We start from the raw sequence: 21,225 nt of genomic DNA, 5'->3' as shown, positions 1-21,225 counted from the left end.
TCTCTCTTTTTTTTTTTTTTTTTAAATGCCCACCATCAATCAAGACTTGCCTTAACACAAAATTTGATAATTTTGCTCATTAATGAAAATCGGATAACACTTGATATATATTATAGAAGTGGTTTATTTTTCTTGGTAGGAGGCAGGGGAATTTTCCTGTGTAAGTAGGTGGCTAATGCAAAAATTGAACACACAGGTCATCTTGAGAATAAATGGAAATTTATTTGTTGTATGAGTAGAATAACATGGTGGAGCTCAGCAATAGATCTAGAAATTTTTCTTTGTTACTGTGTGCCTGTTGATATTGTTGAATAATAATAATTTTTTATGAATACCCATTCTCTTTCACTAAAAGAAATTTTTCTCCTTGATTTTTAGATATTTCATGAAAAAAGTGTCAGCTTGGGAAGTTCATCTATCATAGGGGAATTTAAACAGTGTGAACAGAATTCATTACACATATGGGAAATAATCATATTGTTGTTAACAACATCCAGTCTCAGGATGTATTTGATAGTGGCTGTCAAGATGGAGTTAATATTACAACAGAATACAGTTTCTTAGATGAAGATATAATCTATGGGAATGGAGAGCATGAAACATCTAATATTGTTAAAGGCAGTATTGAACATTTGGATTGTTATAAGAGAGAATCTAATGTTGGTGACTTGGGTTCATCTAAGAATTTAATTGAGAGATGTAGTCCAGAGAAGACACACTTATTTGCAGGTAATAAAGGTGACCATTATGTTTCTGCCAGAAACATAAAGTATTCTGAAAGAAATGGTTTGAATGTGCCACTACAGAACAAAAATTTAAGATCTTGCTGCTTTTGTTGGTGCTGCTGCTGTAGCTGTTCATGGTAAGTTCACTTGTCCTGTCTCTTTCAGGTTTAATTATATAATATATGGTGAATTTTTCCCCAACCCTGATAGGAATACAATGTGAAGTGCCAACCACTTTATGACAGATACTATGCAAATAAATTATGCTTCCCATTTGTTAGTTACCTGCCAAAAAAAAAAAAAACTTTTTTCCCCCTCATATTTAAAAAAACTAATTGTTCCGAATGTTCTTAAATGCTTTATCTGCTTTTTCATACTTGCTTAAAGATATTCATACTATAAATAACTGACACACACAGATTATTAATATTATTCATATGGTATAATAAGTTTAATCTGGGATTACTGTTGTCTTATAGTGAAGTGGTCACACTTGAGATACAGAAGTATGTGTACTTGGGTAACGGTGGTTCAAGCCTGCATTGCTACTAAATATAATGATATCTTATATTCCGTCTGCTTCTTATGAACTCAGAGGAGTTCATAAGAAGCAGCTTACCTTGATTGCCATCATTTGCCACCCACTCAACCTTTGTATCATGAGCAAACTTTCAGGTCAAGCCTCTTAACCCTTTGTTAATGTAATTGACATTCAATACAAATCAGATTATGTTACGTTACATTACATTATAATATAATATAATAAGCTAATGTATTTAAAAAATATCATAAATAATTAATGACCCAGTACTGAACCTATATAGTAGCGCCTCCATAGCCAGGTGGGCAGGAGCAGCAGTGCGTAACACACGCTTCTTGGTTAGACCGGGGTTGGAGCCTGTGCCCACCAAATACGGAGGATGCAGAAAGGTCAGGGAATGACCACCGCATATCCCCAGAGAAATATGGCCTTAATTGCTAATTCTCCTAAAAACCAAATAACTGAACCTATTGGAACTCCACTGAACACACAAGGCCAGTAAGAGCAATAGTCATTCATAAACATCCTTTATTACTAATCAACCTTTTATTCATTTGTTATATTATTAGCTTATTAAATGATAATTCCATCAATAAAATATCAACTACAGGGTGACGGTGCTCAGATAAGCAAGAATTAAGAGGTCTCGCGTAATTGGCCATATGACGTAGCTGATTTGAGCTCTTGTTACCTTTTACTACATAGCAGAAGAAGAGAAATTAGCCTGCACAAGAACGACGAGAAAAGTCGGATAACTTACACGGAAAATTAGTTTCCCGATACGGCACTCTAGTGCTGCTCACTTGGTAAACGGACAGTAGGTGTTATCGATCTGGAGCAAAGTTGAGAACAATGTATTGATTGACAGGTAGGCGTGGCAAACGATATGCTGATTGGTGCGCGAACACAACACATAGTAACATCGGTTTAGTATCACTTTAGCAGCACTAATGGTAAATTGTCTTAATCGCACATGCCCTAACCTTTTTTTACCATTACGGTATTTCGTAATGATGAAAAAAGGTCAGATTACCTTGACTTGAATCCCATGGGAGCTTGAATCCCTCCCAAAGTGGAGGGGGTAACCTAACCTTTTTTCTTTAGAATCAGTCATATTTAGAAATACATTCATAAAAAAAATTTACTACTGTATTTTTATTTTCTTGTTCAATAATATGCCATAATGGTGAAAAAAGGTCAGGTTACCTCCACTTGAATCCCATGGGAGCTTGAACCCCTCCAGAAATGGAGGGGGTAATCTAACCTTTTTTCTTTAGAATCATGGGTGGACTAGCACATAAATTGTTTATTAACAAAATATTAATTTTTTATTACTGTACTTTTATTTTCAAAGACACTTGTGCGGATACACACGTATCATAATGTCAAACCCCGGTCTAATCAAGAAGTGTGTGCTGTGCACTGCCGCTCCTACCCAACTGGCTACAGAGGTGCCTAGCACCTTAATAGCTATTCAGTATATATATAAAGAATCTTTCTTTCTTTTTCTATTATTTCCCAACCTAACTTTTAAATTTAGGTTGCGAAATACAAGGAAACCTTTTCTTTTATTTCCTAACCTACCATTTAAACTCAGGTTATGAAATACAACGAAAAACAAAGAAACCTTTTCCTTTTGTCGTAACCAAACCTAAATCAATAATACAGTGAAATCACTCATCAACTCCAAAAATCTGCTTTTAAAATGAGGTCTGGAGGCCTCATTTTATAAAGGATGTAGATTTACTTGAGCATGTACAGAGAAGGGCAACAAGATTGGTGAGGGGAATGAAGGGATCCTCTTACCAAGAGAGGCTTAAGTTCTGCAAATTGCAGTGGCTGGAGGCTAGGCACCTGTGAGGTGATCTGATTTAGGTGTATAAGGCCTTGAATGGGTTGAGCACGCTGAATTCTGATGGGTTTCTTCTACTTGTTCAGATTACAAACCTAAGGGGGCATAGATTCAAATTGAGGAAAGACAGATGTAGAATATTTGTGCGGAAATTTGCCTTTAGCCAGAGGGTGGTTAATTGCTGGAACAAACTTACATCTGTCGTTGTGGAAGTTGATAGGTTAAATAAATTTAAGGAATTCCGAACTGGACAAACATTTACAGGGAATTGTTTTGTAATTTTTTTTTTTTTTTTTTTTTGGCTGATGCTGCATAAGCTCACACACTTGCTTTCTTGCATCACATCCACTACTACTACTACACCGTGAGACATGACAGAGTCTAGGCGGTATAGAACTATATATTATGTACAGGCTAGAAAGTAAAATGAAGTCAGTCTGTAAATATGTTGTTTAAATCAAAGTTGTAGTATACAAGTTTTTTTAATTTAATAATATTTAATGCTTTATTGAAATGACGGTAGAGGAAAGCTGCCGGGAAATTACTGCGAAGCAATTTATTATGGAGTAGTTTGATGTTGTCAAAAAAGAGACTATTGCTATTTCAAATTGTGCCAATTCTGATGCATTGGGAGAGAATTATGTTTGCATGAACTTTTTTAGAAATGTTAGAGTGCCAATGGGTAAGACTGGCAACTCTTTTATTATTCAGGTGACCCCCACTTAACGCTGATAATTCGTTCCAGAAAAACAGAGCGCTAAGTGAATCCGCATTAAGCAAGCGCCGCATTCCCATAAGGTAATACACTTGGTCGTCGACTTACGACCTATGCGACTTACGACCAGCCGCGACTAGGCATAGAAACGAAGGTATGTACAGTATCGCTAAATAAAAGATTTAAACATTACTGTATTTAAAATGAAAAATAAAAGATGATAAAAATTTAAAAGATTATAAAAATAAATTATAAAGATGATAAAAAGATTAGAAAGGTTAAAAAATACTGTTAATAAATATATGGCCCACATACGACCAGATCGACTTACGATCTGTCAGTCAGAACAGAAGTCGGTCGTAAGTCGACGACCAACTGTATATGTATTTGTGAGTTGCGGTCGGTGCCATAGGATATTTCCTAATCAATAATAAATGGTAGTGAAAAGATGCACAAATGTCGGTCAAAATATTTAATATTCAAATATTTGTACATATAAATCATTCTGCATTACATACTTATATAATTATGTGATAACTACTTACGTATCAAAATTAAACTTAAAATTCCAATTAAAATCATGAATTTAATTGATTTAATTTAATTGATAAATTTAATCATGAAAAATGTGTCGATTTTGGGTTGAACTTTGGCCCTCTTCCAAATAAACTAAAAGGGGTATTAATTTTAAATTCCCCGCAGCGTTACCACCCAACAATAAAGTCAACCGATCCTTCGTCACTTTGAAACCTGGCATGTTTTTTTCTTCTTTCAATATGAAACTTCTTTTAGGCATTCGGTTCCACAAAAGTCCTGCTTCATCTACGTTAAAAACTTGTTGAGAAGTATAACACATAATACCCCTCTTCAATAATTTTAACAAGTTCTTTTTTGAAAGTTTCGGCTCCTTGATCTGCACTTGCGGCTTCTCCCTGGATTTTAAATCTGTTCAACCAGCTCTTACTAGTTTTAAATGGTTCCACATTTTTTTTTTTTTTTTGGGTGAGTTTTCTTCAGATCATTATATTGGCTAATCTCTCTCTCTCTCTCTCTCTCTCTCTCTCTCTCTCTCTCTCTCTCTCTCTCTCTCTCTCTCACACATAATATTTAACTTAACTGAATTCTGAATTGGATATTATCTTCAATGAAATTAGTTAGTCTTTCCATTTCAATCGTAATAGCCGGCCTAGCCCTAGTTGCTTGCAGTGGAACAGCTATCTTTCCTGCTGCTAAATTGTTCTTACAGTTAAACTTGCAAGTCCTAAATTATGGCACACATCCACTTGTCTTTGACTGGAATCGATTCGCTTCAAAATGTATAATTTAATTTTCAAATTCAGTCTTTTTCTTACATTTATAGTCTACGTACTGCGCCCAGACGTTGTTGCTTTTTCATTCTTATCGGCCATTATTAACTCTTCGAAAATGTAACTGCGTTGGTTGCATTAATTATGATAAAATGTTCGAGTAAACTGTCCATTATGCATGATGTCTAATACTGTACTGAGTGATGACTAGACTTCGGATAAATGCATATAACGCAAATATTACAAGCAATATAGTTGATCATTTTTTAAAATGTTGATCTCGGAGCTATGTAACAAGTCACTGTACTGCAATTAAATTAGCGTGCGAGAAAATTTCACTGAGCGTGGGAAAATTTCTCGTCAGCGTGGGAAACGTTTTAATGCTGTTTTGCTATTCATTTTCAAGCTATCAACTCCATCAAATGAAATGATTTCGTTAAATATGCCAAAAATGCAATCTGTAAAAGAACGTTATAGTGATCTGTGACAGCGTTATAATGAGATACGGGTTATAATATATGAACAGCATTATAGCGAATCAGTGTAAAGCGAACCGCGTTATAACGGGGGCCTGCTGTATATTGATTGTGGTATGAGGGCTATTGATTTTAGTATCTTTTCCACACTACTTTGCTAGTGTTTGTTTCTCTCTGTGCTGGCACTTTGCCTCATTTGTTTAATTGCTTACTTCCCCGTCACACAGGTATGGTTCACTCTGACGACTTCCACTCCCCCCCCCACACTCAGGGTTACTTCAACTGACATAAATACACCATACAGTGAACTTTCTGTCTTCTTTGGTCTCCGATGGCATTCAGCTTATTCAACGTTTTCCCGTCCATGCACACAGTAAGTTTTCTTATTTTGCTTTCTTTTGGATTTCTTTAATTTTTTATTTTTACAGAATTCTATCAGCATTAATTTAGCTTTTTTGCTTTTTTATAAAAGCTTTCTATATTATATTTATATAAAAGCTTATTATATTTTGCTTTTATATTAAATATAAAATATATATTTTATATATTCTTTAATTTTAATCCTTCCTTTTGGTCTCTGTCGGGTTGGCTATGATGTATACGTACGCATTCTTTTCACTGAGTACATCATAATGGATACAGAGACCCAGCTTATTGAGCTGGCTCCTATGATTTTTGCTGTTGACCCTCTTGACAAAGTAGTTAAAAGTCCTAGGACCCACAGCTTTAGGTACTATCATTTATTTTAATTTTTATGTTAAACTTTAATTTTTTTTTTATTTCAGGTATTCAGTTTTTACCATGCATGTGTTCTCAATTTCTCCATGGTAATTATACCTGACAGTTCAGCACCTCCACCTAATACACTGATAATAATATATTCATCTATATTTCGTTATGGTTGCCGGTTTTTTCTGCTGTAACTAGTAGTACCCCGGATCCATAACCCAGTTTTATATTTTAAATTTTTTAATACCTTTTTTTGTTTTCTAATACTTTCAGATATTTCATTACATTTTATTTTTTATCAATATTATATAATTAATGTCCAGGGATCTACTATTGGTTCAGGTTACACAACCCTGGACTGCCCGAGCACCACTATATTCCTCTTCTTCCAATTATTTTTTGCTGTTCTTAACACTATATCTTATATCTCGTGTGCAATTAGACTGGCTGAAAGCAATATTTGAGATACTATTTTTCTGCTGTCGCTCCTTGGTTTTCTTCTCTCACAAAGTTTAGTGTGTTTTCAATGCTACTTTGTAAGTTATTGATTTCCCCCCTTTGCTGTTCCAAGTACTCACATCTGGTGAGTATGGGCTTGACACACCTAGGGTCTTGAGCCGGATATTCATTCTTTTCTTTCTCTTCAATTTCCTTCTACTTTTGACTCTCTCTCTCTCTCTCTCTCTCTCTCTCTCTCTCTCTCTCTCTCTCTCTCTCTCTCTCTCTCTCTCTCTCTCTCTCTCTCTCTCTCTCTCTCTCTCTCAGGTAACTCAGGAATTTTTTTTGGCTGGTGCTGCAGAAGCTCAGGCTTCCTTGCTCCATATAGCTAATAATAATAATTTGTTTAATTACCAACATCCCTCTCACACGGATAAGGTGTACTCTGGCCTATTTACACCTCCTTCCCTCTCCCCATTCACAAGGTTACTTTAACGTTTATAAATTTGCTGAGAACTGTTGGCTAACCTTTGGTCTCCGATAAAGCCTGTAGTGTTCACTTCTCTCAGCCTATTTCACCATCTCCTGCCAGGCTCGACAGTGAGTTGTCATATTCTGACTATATCCGTTCGTCTTTAAATTATACTTTCTTTGTTAAAATTCAAGTAGGGATTTTTCTATTCATTAAAATTTTCTTTAATTAGTATTAATTTCAGCTGAATTTTACTTTTATTATATTTGTTTAGTTTTTTATTCCTTTTCTTTTTGGTCTCTGTTGGGTCGGCTATGATGTGTAATTAAGTGAAAAAAATATATATATAGTTTTATTTTTACTTTATTTATGTTTGGATTTTATTCCTTTCTTTTGGTCTCTGTCCGGTTAGCTATGATGTATACATTTTGTACGTATACATCATAACAGAAACAGGGACCCTGCTTATTACTGTGGCTCCTACGGTTTTGGCTGCTGACCCTATGAAGAAGTAGTTCAAGTCCTAGGACCCACTGCATTAGGTACCTTATTTGCTATCAGTATTATTTTTATGTTATTCTTAATTTCATTTAATTTCAGGTAATCTGCTTTTACCTTGCAGGCATTCTCAATTTTTTTCCATTGTAAATTACACGTGACAGGTCAGACCCCTATCCAATACACTGATAAAATACATTTGTCTGATGAATGAAGTAGGGGTAAGTAGTATTAAGAAAATAAGTAAGAGTAGAGGGAGGAGAGTAATTGTAGTGAAAAGGAAGATAACATTAATTATGGATCAGGGACACCGCTTAAGCAAATGTACCCTACAGCCACAATGTATATATATATATATATTGGTATGAAGAAAGTGTGAAGAAGCTTTTGTGTTTAATACTATTGAATCTGTGGTATACGTGAGAAGTGAACTCGAATAAATGGATAAGAAATGTAGCGATATATGGTAGGATGAAGTGACAAGCTACGATATGAAAAAGAGACAAATAGTTGGCAAAAATAAGGTATGAAAAAGCGACAGATAATTGGCAAAATAAGACTGCGTTGCAGTGTCATCCACCAAAATTATGAGAAAGACGGCAATGTTCTTGCTTCTGTTTCTGACATGCTCTGTATGCTATGGTACACATGTGCCACACATGTTAAGAATGAAACTGGAAATTTTGTGGCAAGAATAATGCGTAATAAATTGTGCCAATAAATGTAATTATAAATATTAGTAGGGCATACAGATCATAGATGACCTTACAGAAGCAAGCAAAAAGAATTGAAAAACTGAAGTAATATTGAAATGTAAATGAAAAGGGAATAGGCAAGAAGAACAGAACTTAACGTTACCTTGTAAGACTGAAAATGGCCAAGATGGTGATATGCCTGTATATTTATGTACAGGTTCATTAGTGGTTCCCAGCATTAGAAAACAGCGTGGGTGGGGGGAATTGAATGGTATAGTGTCTGTAAGCTAACTGGATGTATAAATCAAAACAATATATGTGAGGATGAATGCTGTTAAATACATGGTGCACAAACTGCCCAGGATAGTTGAGAGTTATAATAGTTTACAAAATAACGGAGAAAAGCAGCTAAACTAATTCATTTCACAAATATACGTGGTCTCAATTGTAATCTCAACGATGTCCATTTCCACTTACAGTCAGCCAAACCCCATGTACTTTTTCTGACAGAATCTCAGTTATCGGTTGATTCAACTTCTGCTCATCTCAGATGCCCAAATTATTCGCTATATGATTCCTCTCACCTCAAAGGTGGTACTTGTGCATATGTACATTCTGATATTCCCTGTCAGAGACTTGGAAATTTGGAATCTCCTCTCTTTGATCTTCTCTGGCTTAAAATCTCTCTACCTCATTGTGTCAAATTCATCTGTTGTCTCTGCCGTTCTCCCAACTCCACCAATCACTTGGAGCTCTTTGACTTCCTCTCTTTGCAACTTGACTTTCTCCAGTCCAACTTTCCTAACAGTGAGGTGATTTTAATGTTCACAACTCCAGCTGGCTTCCGTTTTCTAGTCACACCGACCCAGCAGGTCGAGATGCTGAGGCTTTTGCAATTACTAATGACCTAGCACAGATTGTTCATTTACCCACAGATTGTTCATCTACCGGACAATCCTAATCATACAGCCAGTATGCTTGATCTTTTTCTCACAAACAACCCTTCTAAGTACACGGTCGAAGTGAGAGGTCCTTTAGACACTTCAGATCACAACTTGGTGACTGTCTCTTCTCCAATGGAACCTTTATCTCATGGCTATTCCCAATCTCGTGTTGTTTGGCATTACAAGAATGCAAAATGGGATGACCTGCGAGACTTCTTTTCTTCTTTTCCTTGGTCGGATTACTGTTTCAAAACTTCTGATGTCAATGTTTGCTCAGATCGTGTCACGGAAATTATTCTTGCAGGAATGGAATCCTTTATCCCACACTCCACTTTAAAATCTCATCCTTTATCTAAACCTTGGTTTTCAAATAAATGTGTTAAGGCTGTTCAAGAGAAGAATGTTGCATATTGTAATTGGTTTGTTTCTAATTCTTCAGTTTCATTTTCTTCCTACACCAAAGCTCGCAACAATTGTAAAGCAGTTATTAATCAGTCCAAACTAGAGTTTGAACAGGCTAAGAGTAGAAAACTTGCTTCTTGCCCTAATGGTAGCCGAGCATTCTGGTCTCTTGCCAAAACTATTGGCCGCAACTTTTGCCCATCTCTTCTCCCACCTCTGTCCAAACCAGATGGTTCTGTTGTCACTTCAGTCAAGGATAAAGCTGACCTACTAGCATCCCATTTTTCTTCCAGCTCATGTATTAATGATCTTGGTAAAACTGCTCCCACCATTCCCAACCTGCTCCATTCAATGCCTCCTGTGGTCTTCCATCAAAAGGATATCAGAAGGATTTTGATGAATCTTGATGCTAAGAAAGCTCCAGGGCCTGATGGTATTTCTCCACTTGTTCTCAAAACCTGTGCTCCTGAACTTACTCCTATTCTTTGCCGTCTTTTTTCACTTTCTTATTCCAAAGGTGTTTTTCCTTCTGCTTGGAAATTTGCTCATATCCAGCCAGTTCCTAAAAAGGGTGACAAATCCCTCCCATCCAATTATCGTCCCATTGCAATTACTTCTACTCTTTCTAAAGTAATGGAGAAATCAATTAACCGCCAACTCTTAAACTACCTAGAAACCTTCCGTCTGATCAACGATCGCCAGTATAGATTCCGTCAGTGTCGATCCACTGGTGATATTCTGGCTTATGTTACCGATTTATGGACTAATTCAATGGAAAGGTTCGGTGAAACATAAGTAGTTGCTCTTGACATCTCAAAGGCTTTTGATCGTGTTTGGCATAAAGGTCTTCTAAACAAGCTTCCATCTTATGGTTTGCCAACTGTTTTTAGTAATTGGTTATCCAGTTTTCTCTCTGATCGCTCACTGAGGGTGATGGTAGATGGCTCTCTGTCTTCTAACTTCTCCACTAATGCCGGTGTCCCCCAAGGTTCAGTTCTTTCCCCCACTCTTTTCCTTTTTTATATCAATGACCTTCTTCCATTGACTGGAAATCCTATCCATAGTTTTGCCGATGATAGCACGTTGCATTCAACTTTCCATTTTGAGAAACCTTGTCCTGCCTCAATCAGCTTCAACTTCTCGAAAATATGCTACCAATTCCTTAAATGCTGTTCAGGTAATTCTCCAGTGGGACAAAGACAACTTAGTTGATTTCAACCCTTCTAAAACTCAGTCTTGTCTTATATCTCGCAAAAAGGATTCTTCTGCTCCTATGCTTATCTTTAGTGACACTCCGATCTCTAGGCAAAATGATATATCTCTTTTGGGGATTACCTTGACTTCTAATCTCTCTCTTGGCACAAGCACATTACAAATATTGCTTCCTCTGCATCAAAAAAACTTGGTTTTCTCTTTCGCTCTCGGCGTTACTTTTCTTCCAAACAGTTGTTCACTCTATATAAATCGCAAATCCGCCCTGCCATGGAATATTGTTCCCACATCTGGGGTGGTGCCCCCAAAACCTCTCTCATGCTTCTTGATTCCATTCAGAAGAGGGCAGTTAGGTTAATTAATGAGTCATCTCTAACAGAGTCTCTCCACTCGCTTTCTCATAGACGTACTGTTTCTGCTGCATGCCTCTTCTACAGATACTTCCATGGGCACTATTCTTCTGAATTGGCTTCTATAATTCCCGCTCTCTCTTTCAAAACAGTCCGAACACGTGCCGCCACCAGCCAACATCCATTTACTGTTCAACTTCAAACTCACAGAACCAACTTTTCATCTTCCTCATTTATTCATTCAACTGCCATTTTCTAGAACAACCTTCCTTCTTACGTATTTCCTGAAAATTACAATCTACAGAAGTTCAAGTCCAATGTCAACAAATATCTTCTTTCATCTTCTCAACCTCCAACCCAAGCACGGTACTAAGTACTATAGGTTCTAATACCTCTCGTGTTTGGGGTTCACATAAAAAAAAAAAAAAAACTTTGTTAAGGCGAAATATAGATTGAGTAAAAGAAGATGATAGCATCTCGCATATTTCATTCCTAAAACTAATGACTCACAGGACATAAGAGTAGGGACAAATAAAGCAGAAAAATGAATGAAGTAGAGGTAAGTAGATGGGCTCGGGTAGTTCGGGGTTGCAAATCCCATCCCTATATTTAGGACCCTGAAAGAATTTCTGGGAATTTTTATATCACGTATTTAAGGTCAGTTATGTAAGTAAGGATAATAACAGGATAAGTAGATAATGAAAATTAAAAATTAAAAATTAAACTTAAAACAAGTATAAATATATACATAGTAATACACTGTGATTGGCCAATTGGTGGGTACAGGTTTTCTAAGTTGTAAGACACCACAGAGGCCAAGTGCATTATTTATATACTATTTACAAACTTGGTGGACATGGGTTATTGTCATCAATTATTGCTGATTATGTTATCTATATTTATGGCACATAGTTTTTTATGTTTGACAATGTTAAGGGCTTTACAGAAGTGGTAGCGGAGATATGCTGTAGAAAAAAGATTGTTTATCAGTTTTTTATATAGCATCCTGATGTTGATGGTTTGTGTAATTTTCATATCCATTTATGCATACTTTATTCAATATATTAATACAAACTTATATATATATATAACAAAAGCTGAACTTTGTATCAAAGTGAGGAAGGGTCTGTGAGTCTGTTTCCACTCATTGAATGAGTGTGTACTACTGATGCAGTGTTGATGTTGCTAATGAATTGGCATTTTTCCCCTCATTATTACCTTCCTGTTACTTCTAGTTTGTTCAGAAAGGTGCAAATCAGTTAACAAAATTTTTATTTCTAATTTGTACTTAAAACAAAATTGTGTACAGTGAAACTTCTCCTAACGGACACCTCTCGTTAACGGACATCTCTCTACAACGGACATTTTCAAATTCCCCAACTCACTTCCATTGGTTTTAACGTGTTTGCAGCTTCTGTCTAGCGGACATTCTCTGTAACGGACGTGGACAGGCAATCTGCACTGTTTCGTTTAGATTAGCACTTAATTTGATCTCCTCATAACGGACAGCAGGCGAGCTCACGGCCCTTTTTCTAGGAACGTTTCTTCCACGTATTGCCTCAATAGTGTGTTTATTTTCTATTTCCAGTTCTCTGAATTTTATCAAGGTTTACGTCGCGGTTCTAAACCCTTTTTCAAGAATTTTAAGGCACATGTAAAACTTCTGATGAATTCGGTGTGTGCAGGAGGGGGGGGGAATATGGTCAGCCTTTCATCTTTTCAGTTTCAGTTTTCAGTTTTGTTCAGTGTCGTGTGAAGTGCACAATGTCTTCTTGTAAACATTTAACTTTAAAAGATAAAGTCGAACTCATTAATGCGTATGATCGGCAAAAAAAATAGTGTTCGCAATCTCGCTGCAAAATTCAAAATCGGGAAGACGCAGGTAAGCGACAACCTAAACTGCTCAAACAATTTTGGCAACACGGAAATAATCAGGTTTAAAAATCATTCCCGAAAATTGTTGGACTTCAAATTTGTCGCGCACGTGCAAAAAAATTCCCATTAATGGGCCTATTATTAGGGAAAAGGCTTTGGAGGTTGTGAAATCTATGGGAGTAAATGAGTTCTAAGCTTCTGTGGGATGGCTAGACAAGTTCAAAACTCGGCATAAAATTTCCGTAAGTAAGGTGAATCTGTTGATACTAGGGTTGTAACAGAGTGGACCGTCAAATTGGAAGATTTATGTCGTGATTTTGAAGCTAAGGATATTTACAACTGTGATGAAACAGGGTTGTTTTTTTAAAGCTCTTCCTGAAAAAAACAATGAGTCTTAAAAACGAAAAGTTCCAGGGCGGAAAAATTTCTAAGGAACGCTTGACTGTATTATTGTGTACAAATATGCTGGGAGACTTTGAACAACCTCTTGTTATAGGAAAACCACAAAATCCTCGTTGTTTCAAGGGCATAAAGTTGAATCTTTTGAATGTTGACTGGAAGTCTAATAAAAAAGCATGGATGACACGAGATATCATGAGCGAATGGATAAGTCACTTTAACCAAAACATGATTCGTCAAAACAGAAAAATTATTCATTTCGTGGATAATGCTGCATCTCACCCGCACATTGAATTGTCCAACATTCAAATCATTTTTCTGCCACCAAACACATCTGCAGAGTGTCAGCCCTTGGATCAAGGGATAATAAAAAATTTTAAACTTCACTACAGAAAACGTGTTTTAAGACATCTCATTGCAAACATGAACGATGTAACATGTGCGAGTGACCTTGCAAAGAAAATCAGCATCCTAGATGCGATTCAATGGATTTCCTCTTCAGTAAACGCAATTAGAAAACAAACTGTCGTGAACTGTTTTGTAAAGTCTGGCTTCTCAAACGCAAAAATTGAAGTTGTGAACAGCAATGTGGAGCACCAAGAAGAACAAGAACTTCAACATCTATTGATAATGTGTGATACTTCCGCTGCAAGTGACCCTGGCTACAAAGATATAGACTCAAATCTCACTACAGAAGATGGTGCTCTAGATATCAACGACATTATTATCGATATTTTTCAAGAAGTTCCTCATGAGGATGAAGAGATGGAAGGAGGTCATTCTGTTGAAGAACATATTAACGACGAACCACCAATGAAAATAGAAGAAGCGCTCATTCAAATCAATCGTTTAAAAATGTTTTTCGCCGCTGAAGAAGATACTGAAGGACTTTCGATGGTTTCTTCACTCCAAACAAATGTTGAAAACAAAATTATCAGCCAGAAGAAGGTGCAGAAGAAAATAAGTGATTACTGTATGTATTTTTCTTAAGATAAAGTCATAATATGCATAGCACAATTGTAAGTATATTATTTACAAAAATATTGTGCAAAATCTGTATATAATTTAATTTAATTTTACATTAAACGTTTAACGATTTTTCTTTATCTCTTGTGTATGTAATTGTATATTATTTACAAAAATATTGTTCAAAATCTGTATATATTTTAATTTAATTTTACATTAAACGTTTAACGATTTTTCTTTCTTTTTTTTTTTTCTCCCTCAGACTTCTTGTTAGTGGACACTTCTCTCTAACGGACACATTTTCGTTCCCCATGGCTGTCCATTAAAGGGAAGTTGCACTGTATTTGCTTGGCAATTTGGTATATCATGGCATGATATACCGTATTGATGAATGCTATGAATTTCAATTGGATGTACTTGCATTGTTCTATTGATGAAGCTGATTACATGAAAATGCTTGCAATCAGAGCACTATGGTATCAGGATACAGATACCATATACTAAAAACATCTGTATATTCAACATAAATGTTACATTTGTCTGATAACTTGGACCACCCACTGCAGAAGCTGCTAGTCAGAAACTAGTTATTTTTGGTCAAGGAAATCAGAAAAATAGTTTACAGAATGGCAAGTTGAAATATTTGAAATATCTGCCAAGAGCATTTAGAGATTTTATAGAACAGTTATCATTTGAGAGCAAAAAAGGTGATATTATGTCTCTGAACCACTAAATTGAGGCGAAGTTTTTACTGCTCCTGGAATAGAGAAGTTCTTTCTGTTTTATTAGCTTAAATTGGCATATTAACTTATTTTCTCGAGTAGCTTTATATTCCTAGTTACGATACTTAGTTTAAAGTTTAACTTACCGCATTTCCCCATGTATAAGATGCACCCTTTTTTGAAAAATTTGGGGTCTAAAAACTGGGTGTGTCTTATACAGTGGTTGTAGATTTTTTTACTTGCATTTCCCGCTTTTTCATGCTTGTTGTTTTTGCGCTCGTTGTTTCGCACTTGTTACCGGTATATTAGGTTACGTTTTGCCACGTTCTGCCCAGAAATGGCTAAGAAAAGATTTTCATACAGTGCTGAATTCAAGTTAAAAGTGATCCACTTTGCAAAAGTGAATGGAAATCGTGCTGCTGAACGTAAGTTTGGTCCTCCTCCAACTGAGAAAACAATCTGAGACTGGCTACGGGAAGAAGAAACCCTACTGAAAATGCCACGGCAGTAGAAGGCCATGAGAGGCAAGTCAGCAAAATGTCCTGATTTAGAGAGGGAATTGAAGATATAGATTGAAGAGCAAAGGGCAACTGGAATTCCTGTGTCCACAAAGATGGTTCAGCATGAGGCAAGAAGAATTGCCGATAAAAAAGAAGTTACTAATTTCAAAGGAGGACACAATCGGTGCTTCAGGTTCATGAAACGGAATGGACCAAGCATGCCTACACGCACCAGACTTGCCCAAAAGATGCCTGAAAGCTATGAGCAGAAGGTCCTTGAATTTCATCGTTGTTGTCATTCAATGTCGGAAGACACATCAGTTTGAGTTGGGACAGATTGCAAATATGGACGATGTCCCCTTTCAATTTGATGTCCCAAGTAACAGAACTGTTGATAAGAATGGGGTGAAAACTGTAACTGTGAAGACAAGTGGACATGAAAAGAGGCATTATACAGTTGTTCTAGCTTGTTGTGTCGACCGAACCAAGCTGCCTCCTATGCTGATTTTCAAACACAAAACAATGCCAAAAGAAGACATTCCTCGAGGCGTGATTGTCCATGTTCATGACAAGGGTTGGATGGATCAGGATGGGATGAAGATATGGTTTGAGAAAGTTTGGAGCAGGAGACCAGGTGGGCTCTTACGCAGACCTGCCCTATTGGTGCTCGATGAGTTCAAGGCACACATAACAAAAAAACACAAAGAAGATTGCTGCAGAGCAAAAAACAAAACTTCCCGTCATACCTGGAGGCTTGACATCCCAGCTCCAACCACTTGATGTCAGCATTAACAAACCCCTTCAAAGCTGCCACGAGAGACAAATGGAACCAATGGATGAAGTCTTTTGGGGACAATTTGACACCAGCAGGAAGAGTGAGGAAACCAACTGTAGGAGAAGTTTGTACCTGGGTGAAAAGATCTGGGATAATATCAAGATTGAGATCATTGTCAAGTCATTTTAAGAAGTGGGGCATATCAAATGCCATAGATGGAACTGAGGACGAGGCAATATATGAAGACAGTGATTCGTCATCAGACACAGATGAGGACAAGCTAATGGATGGGAGTTTTGACAGTGATGAGGAGTTATATGAATTTTATCATGAATAAAACTTGAGTTCAATAACTTTATGTAATACATTTTTTTCAAATTTCGGCCCCAAAAATTAAGGTGTGTCTTATACATGGGGAAATACGGTAGATAGAGATTTTGTAGGTACAGTATTACTTAGTATCGGTAAGGGTATCAAATCCACGTGTTACAAGTTGCAGCTCCGCTGAAAGAGAAGTTTTTTAGCCATATTTAGCCGCTTTATTGACCAATTTTTATATTAAATTATTTTCTATAAGTAGCTTATAGACCTAGTCAGGATCATTAGTTTATTCTGAATTGAGCCAGCGAGATTTGGAAGTTAATTAATACTAAAGTGTCCGTAGATTTACCGTAACTTGCCGCCATTGTTATACGATATAACGTTATATCCCGAACTAGATAGCATTAGCTTAGTATAGTATATAATATAATATTGTCAATTAATCAGTAAAATCTATTAATCTTGTTAAACTTCACTGTCAATTAAATTGTACTTTTTAACTAAATACATATAACGACTTAGATTTTACAAACGTAACATAATTAATTAACACATAACTTGATACAGAAGTTATATAAATGAAACTCGTAGATAATACTCGATACTGAAAAATATATATAGCATTATAACTGTGTTGGGATACAAATTTAGGATTATAATTTTGTACTGAAATTGAAATTTTATTGAAATTAAATCGAAATAATGACTCAGACCAGAGCAGCAAAGCAAAAGGCTCAAGCTAATGGGAGTGCTGTGGCTCTGGAGAACTTAGGGGCGGGGGGGGGGGGGGGGGGGGGGGGGGGGGAAGTTGCCCTCTGAATTACAGCCTTTTAAAATGCACTGAATGCTTGATGTTTATGGAGCAGTCGGGTACAGGACATGATATTGCCATGGGGGATGCCTTTGTGTGTGCGCGCGATGTAAGTAGTGTAAGGAAATCAGGCGACAATAGAAAGGGTGCAAGAATATTTGCTGATGCTATCGAGGCAGTGTTAGGTGGGTCGGAAAACTGCTACCTTGGGGGGATACAAATACAAATAGATTAACAGTAGCCACTGGCAGAGGTGAAAGAGATTCATGCACTGCTTCTATTGGAATGAGCAGAAGCCTGAAAAACAAGATTCAGGATATTTCAGAGACTGCTAGGAGTCATTGCGGTACAAGTAAACACATGGGTTGTGTTAGGGTAGCTAAGAATAGAAATAGGTGCATGTATACTTGCGTGTACACCAATGCTAGGAGTTTAGTAAATAAATTTGATGAATTTGAGGTATTGCTCAAAACATCAAAGGCAGATATTGTTGGGATATCAGAGACTTGGTGTCACACAGATATAAGGAATGCAGAACTGGAATTTGGGGACTACAATGTCTACAGAAAAGATAGACTGGATAGGAAGGGAGGAGGGGTTATGCTATTAGTTAAGAAATACATAAAATCCAAGGAAGTGAAGCCAGTGGAGATCGCTGGACAGTGCAGTGTCGAGTCAGTTTGGTGTGACATAAGCAGCCGACCGGGCTAGCCGGTTGGGTAAAGTGCCTGCCTGGCAACCCAAAGGTCGCGGGTTCGAATCCCGCCTCGGGCTTGGATCAAAGTACTGCAAAAAAAACCTTGGGAGGTGCATTATGGCCACAGAAGCCGATGCGCCAACAACTACCCCCCCCCCCCCAGACATAAGCATTGGGAGATCAAAATTGAGAGTAGGAGTGTGCTATAGGCCTAATGACTCTGATGAGTATAATAAGAAACTGTACAGGGAAATAGAGTGGGCCAGTAAATCAGAGAGTCTTATAATGGGAGATTTTAATTTCCCAGATATTGACTGGAATTTGTGGGCTGGTCACTCACACACTAGCAAGGCTTTTGTGGATTTATTGGATGATTGTTTTCTACATCAGCATGCTCGGGAGGCAACTAGAGGGAGGAATACTCTTGATTTGATTATCAACAGTGATTCTTCATGCATTAAGAATCTGCAGATAAATGAACCACTAGGTGGCAGTGATCACAGTGTGCTGAAGTGGGATTTACTCAAAGAGGTAACTACCATTAGGGGTAAAGGGAAGGGTTATTGCTTCCGTAAAGGCGACTACGATGGACTGAGACAGTATTTAAATTCTATACAGTGGGACCAACTGATGATGTTACCAACAGTAAATGCAAAATGGAAAGCATTCAAAGAACTTATCTTGGAAGCTACTAGACTTTACATACCAACTAAGAAATATTGTTCAAGGTTTAGGCCTAAATGGATGTCAGATGAACTGATGAGGCATATGGCAGAGAAGAAACATGCATGGGATACATACAAATTAACACATGACACAGAAGCCTATGATAGATACAAGTTGATCTGTAACCAAGTTACAAAGGAGGTTAGGCAGGCGAAGGCAGATTACGAGAAATCTTTGGCAAGGGATGCAAAGAAAAACAGCAAAGAGTTCTTTACTTATGTAAACTCTAGAAGGAAGGGGATGAATCAGATTGGTCCAATTGATATCGATGGGTCAACTGTTGATGATCCTGCTCAGGTAGCTAACAAACTAAATGAATATTTTGCATCGACATTCACACATGAGGAGTTATTTAGCGAGGGGAAAGCCAGAGGTCTATTCAACTCTAGCAGTAAGCTAGAGAATCTTGTAATAACTGAGAGTAAAGTGGAGGCGAAATTGTTGAAGATAAACACAAGAAAGGCACCTGGGTTGGATGGGATCTATCCAGTTATATTAAAGGAGGCAGCAAAGGAAGTAAGCAAACCCTTAGCCATAATTATGAGAGCTTCCTTGGACTCAGGGGAGGTACCCATAGACTGGAGATGTGCAAATGTGACCCCAATTCACAAAGGAGGATCAAAAGCTGACACAAGCAATTATAGACCTGTGAGTTTAACTTCTGTTCCAGGAAAATTAATGGAGGCACTAGTTAAAGAAGCACTGCAGGATCATTTAGACAAGACTTCAGTTATAGCTCGGACACAGCATGGTTTTGTTAAGGGGAAGTCTTGCCTGACCAATTTGATTGGATACTATGATACAGTCACAAAGGAACTGGATGCAGGGAATAACTTTGATATTATATACTTGGATCTTAGAAAGGCTTTTGATACTGTTGCACATGGAAGACTGCTGCACAAATTGGAGCAGTGTAACATTGGAGGCAAATTGCTGCTGTGGGTAAAGGGGTGGCTGAGGGGGAGAAGACAGAGAGTGGTAATCAATGGACACTGCTCGTCGTGGACTAATGTTATTAGTGGAGTCCCTCAGGGCTCAGTGTTGGGTCCATTATTGTTTTCTGTATTCATAAATGATATTGATGATGGTATGTCAAGCTTAATGTCGAAGTTTGCAGACGATACAGAGGTAGGCAGGGTTGTCAAGGACACTACTGACACTATGCTGCTGCAACAGGATCTGGAAAGGTTGAGCAGATGGGCTGAGAGGTGGCAAATGAAGTTTAACATTGACAAATGTAAAGTACTACACATGGGAAACAGCAACCCCAGAGCAACGTATCAACTCTGTGGTATTACACTGACAGTGGTAGAGAATTAAAGGGACCTGGGGGTGGTTGTGCAGGCAGATACGAAGTTCTCTGAGCAGTGCAGACGGGCTGCAAGAGTAGCTCATGGTGTATTGTCAATGATATATAGGAATTTTTCTAGCAGGGATAAGGAGGTGATTATTCCCTTGTATAAGGCAATGGTCAGGCCACACCTAGAGTACTGTATACAGGCCTGGAGGCCTCATTTCAAGAAGGATGTAGAGCTGCTGGAAAGAGTACAGAGAAGGGCAACAAGATTAGTGAATGGAACAAAGGGGTGCTCTTACGAAGAAAGGCTTATGATTTGCAAATTACAGTGTCTGGATGGATACTAGGCACCGGCGAGGTGATCTGATAGAGGTGTATAAAGCATTGAATGGTTTGAGCATGCTCAATGCTGATGGGATTCCTCCTCTCGCTCAGAATAATCACCTGAGAGGGCATAAATTCAAATTGAGGAAAGACAGATGTAGGATAGACGTGCGGAAATTTGCCTTTAGCCAGTGAGTGGTTGGTTGGTGGAACAGACTTCCATCCCTTGTCGTGGAAGTTGATAGCCTAAATAAGTTTAAGGCTCAGCTGGACAGGTATTTTGAATGAACAGAGGGGTGAAGTGGGAGTGGTTTTTTTTTTTTTGGCTGATGCTGCATAAGCTTGCTTTCTTGCATCAAATGCCTCTACTAATGCTAATGCTAATGCTAACTCAGCATTGTTATGGGCTTATATGAGAGCTTGAAGGACAGGGTGGATGCCCCTCAAAGGATCTAA

General features: G+C 37.5%; 1 protein-coding gene across 1 annotated transcript in view; it reads left to right on the top strand.

Annotated features, from left to right (window-relative positions):
• Positions 1-461: 461 nt before the first annotated feature.
• The window catches only part of LOC150080981 (regulator of G protein signaling 17-like), a 94,205-nt gene continuing 73,441 nt past the window's right edge, over positions 462-21,225 (top strand). Inside the window, exon 1 of the mRNA XM_090380873.1 lies at positions 462-862. Coding sequence (XP_090236999.1) covers positions 462-862 — 401 coding nt within the window. The remainder of the gene's footprint in view (positions 863-21,225) is intronic.

The sequence above is a fragment of the Mastigoproctus giganteus genome, chromosome 9, assembly GCF_048544385.1.
Source record: "Mastigoproctus giganteus isolate SK-2022 chromosome 9, ASM4854438v1, whole genome shotgun sequence".
Classification (NCBI taxonomy): Eukaryota; Metazoa; Arthropoda; class Arachnida; order Uropygi; family Thelyphonidae; genus Mastigoproctus; species Mastigoproctus giganteus.
Note: the sequence above shows the minus strand (reverse complement) of the source record. Positions and strands in the feature narration are given on the sequence as shown.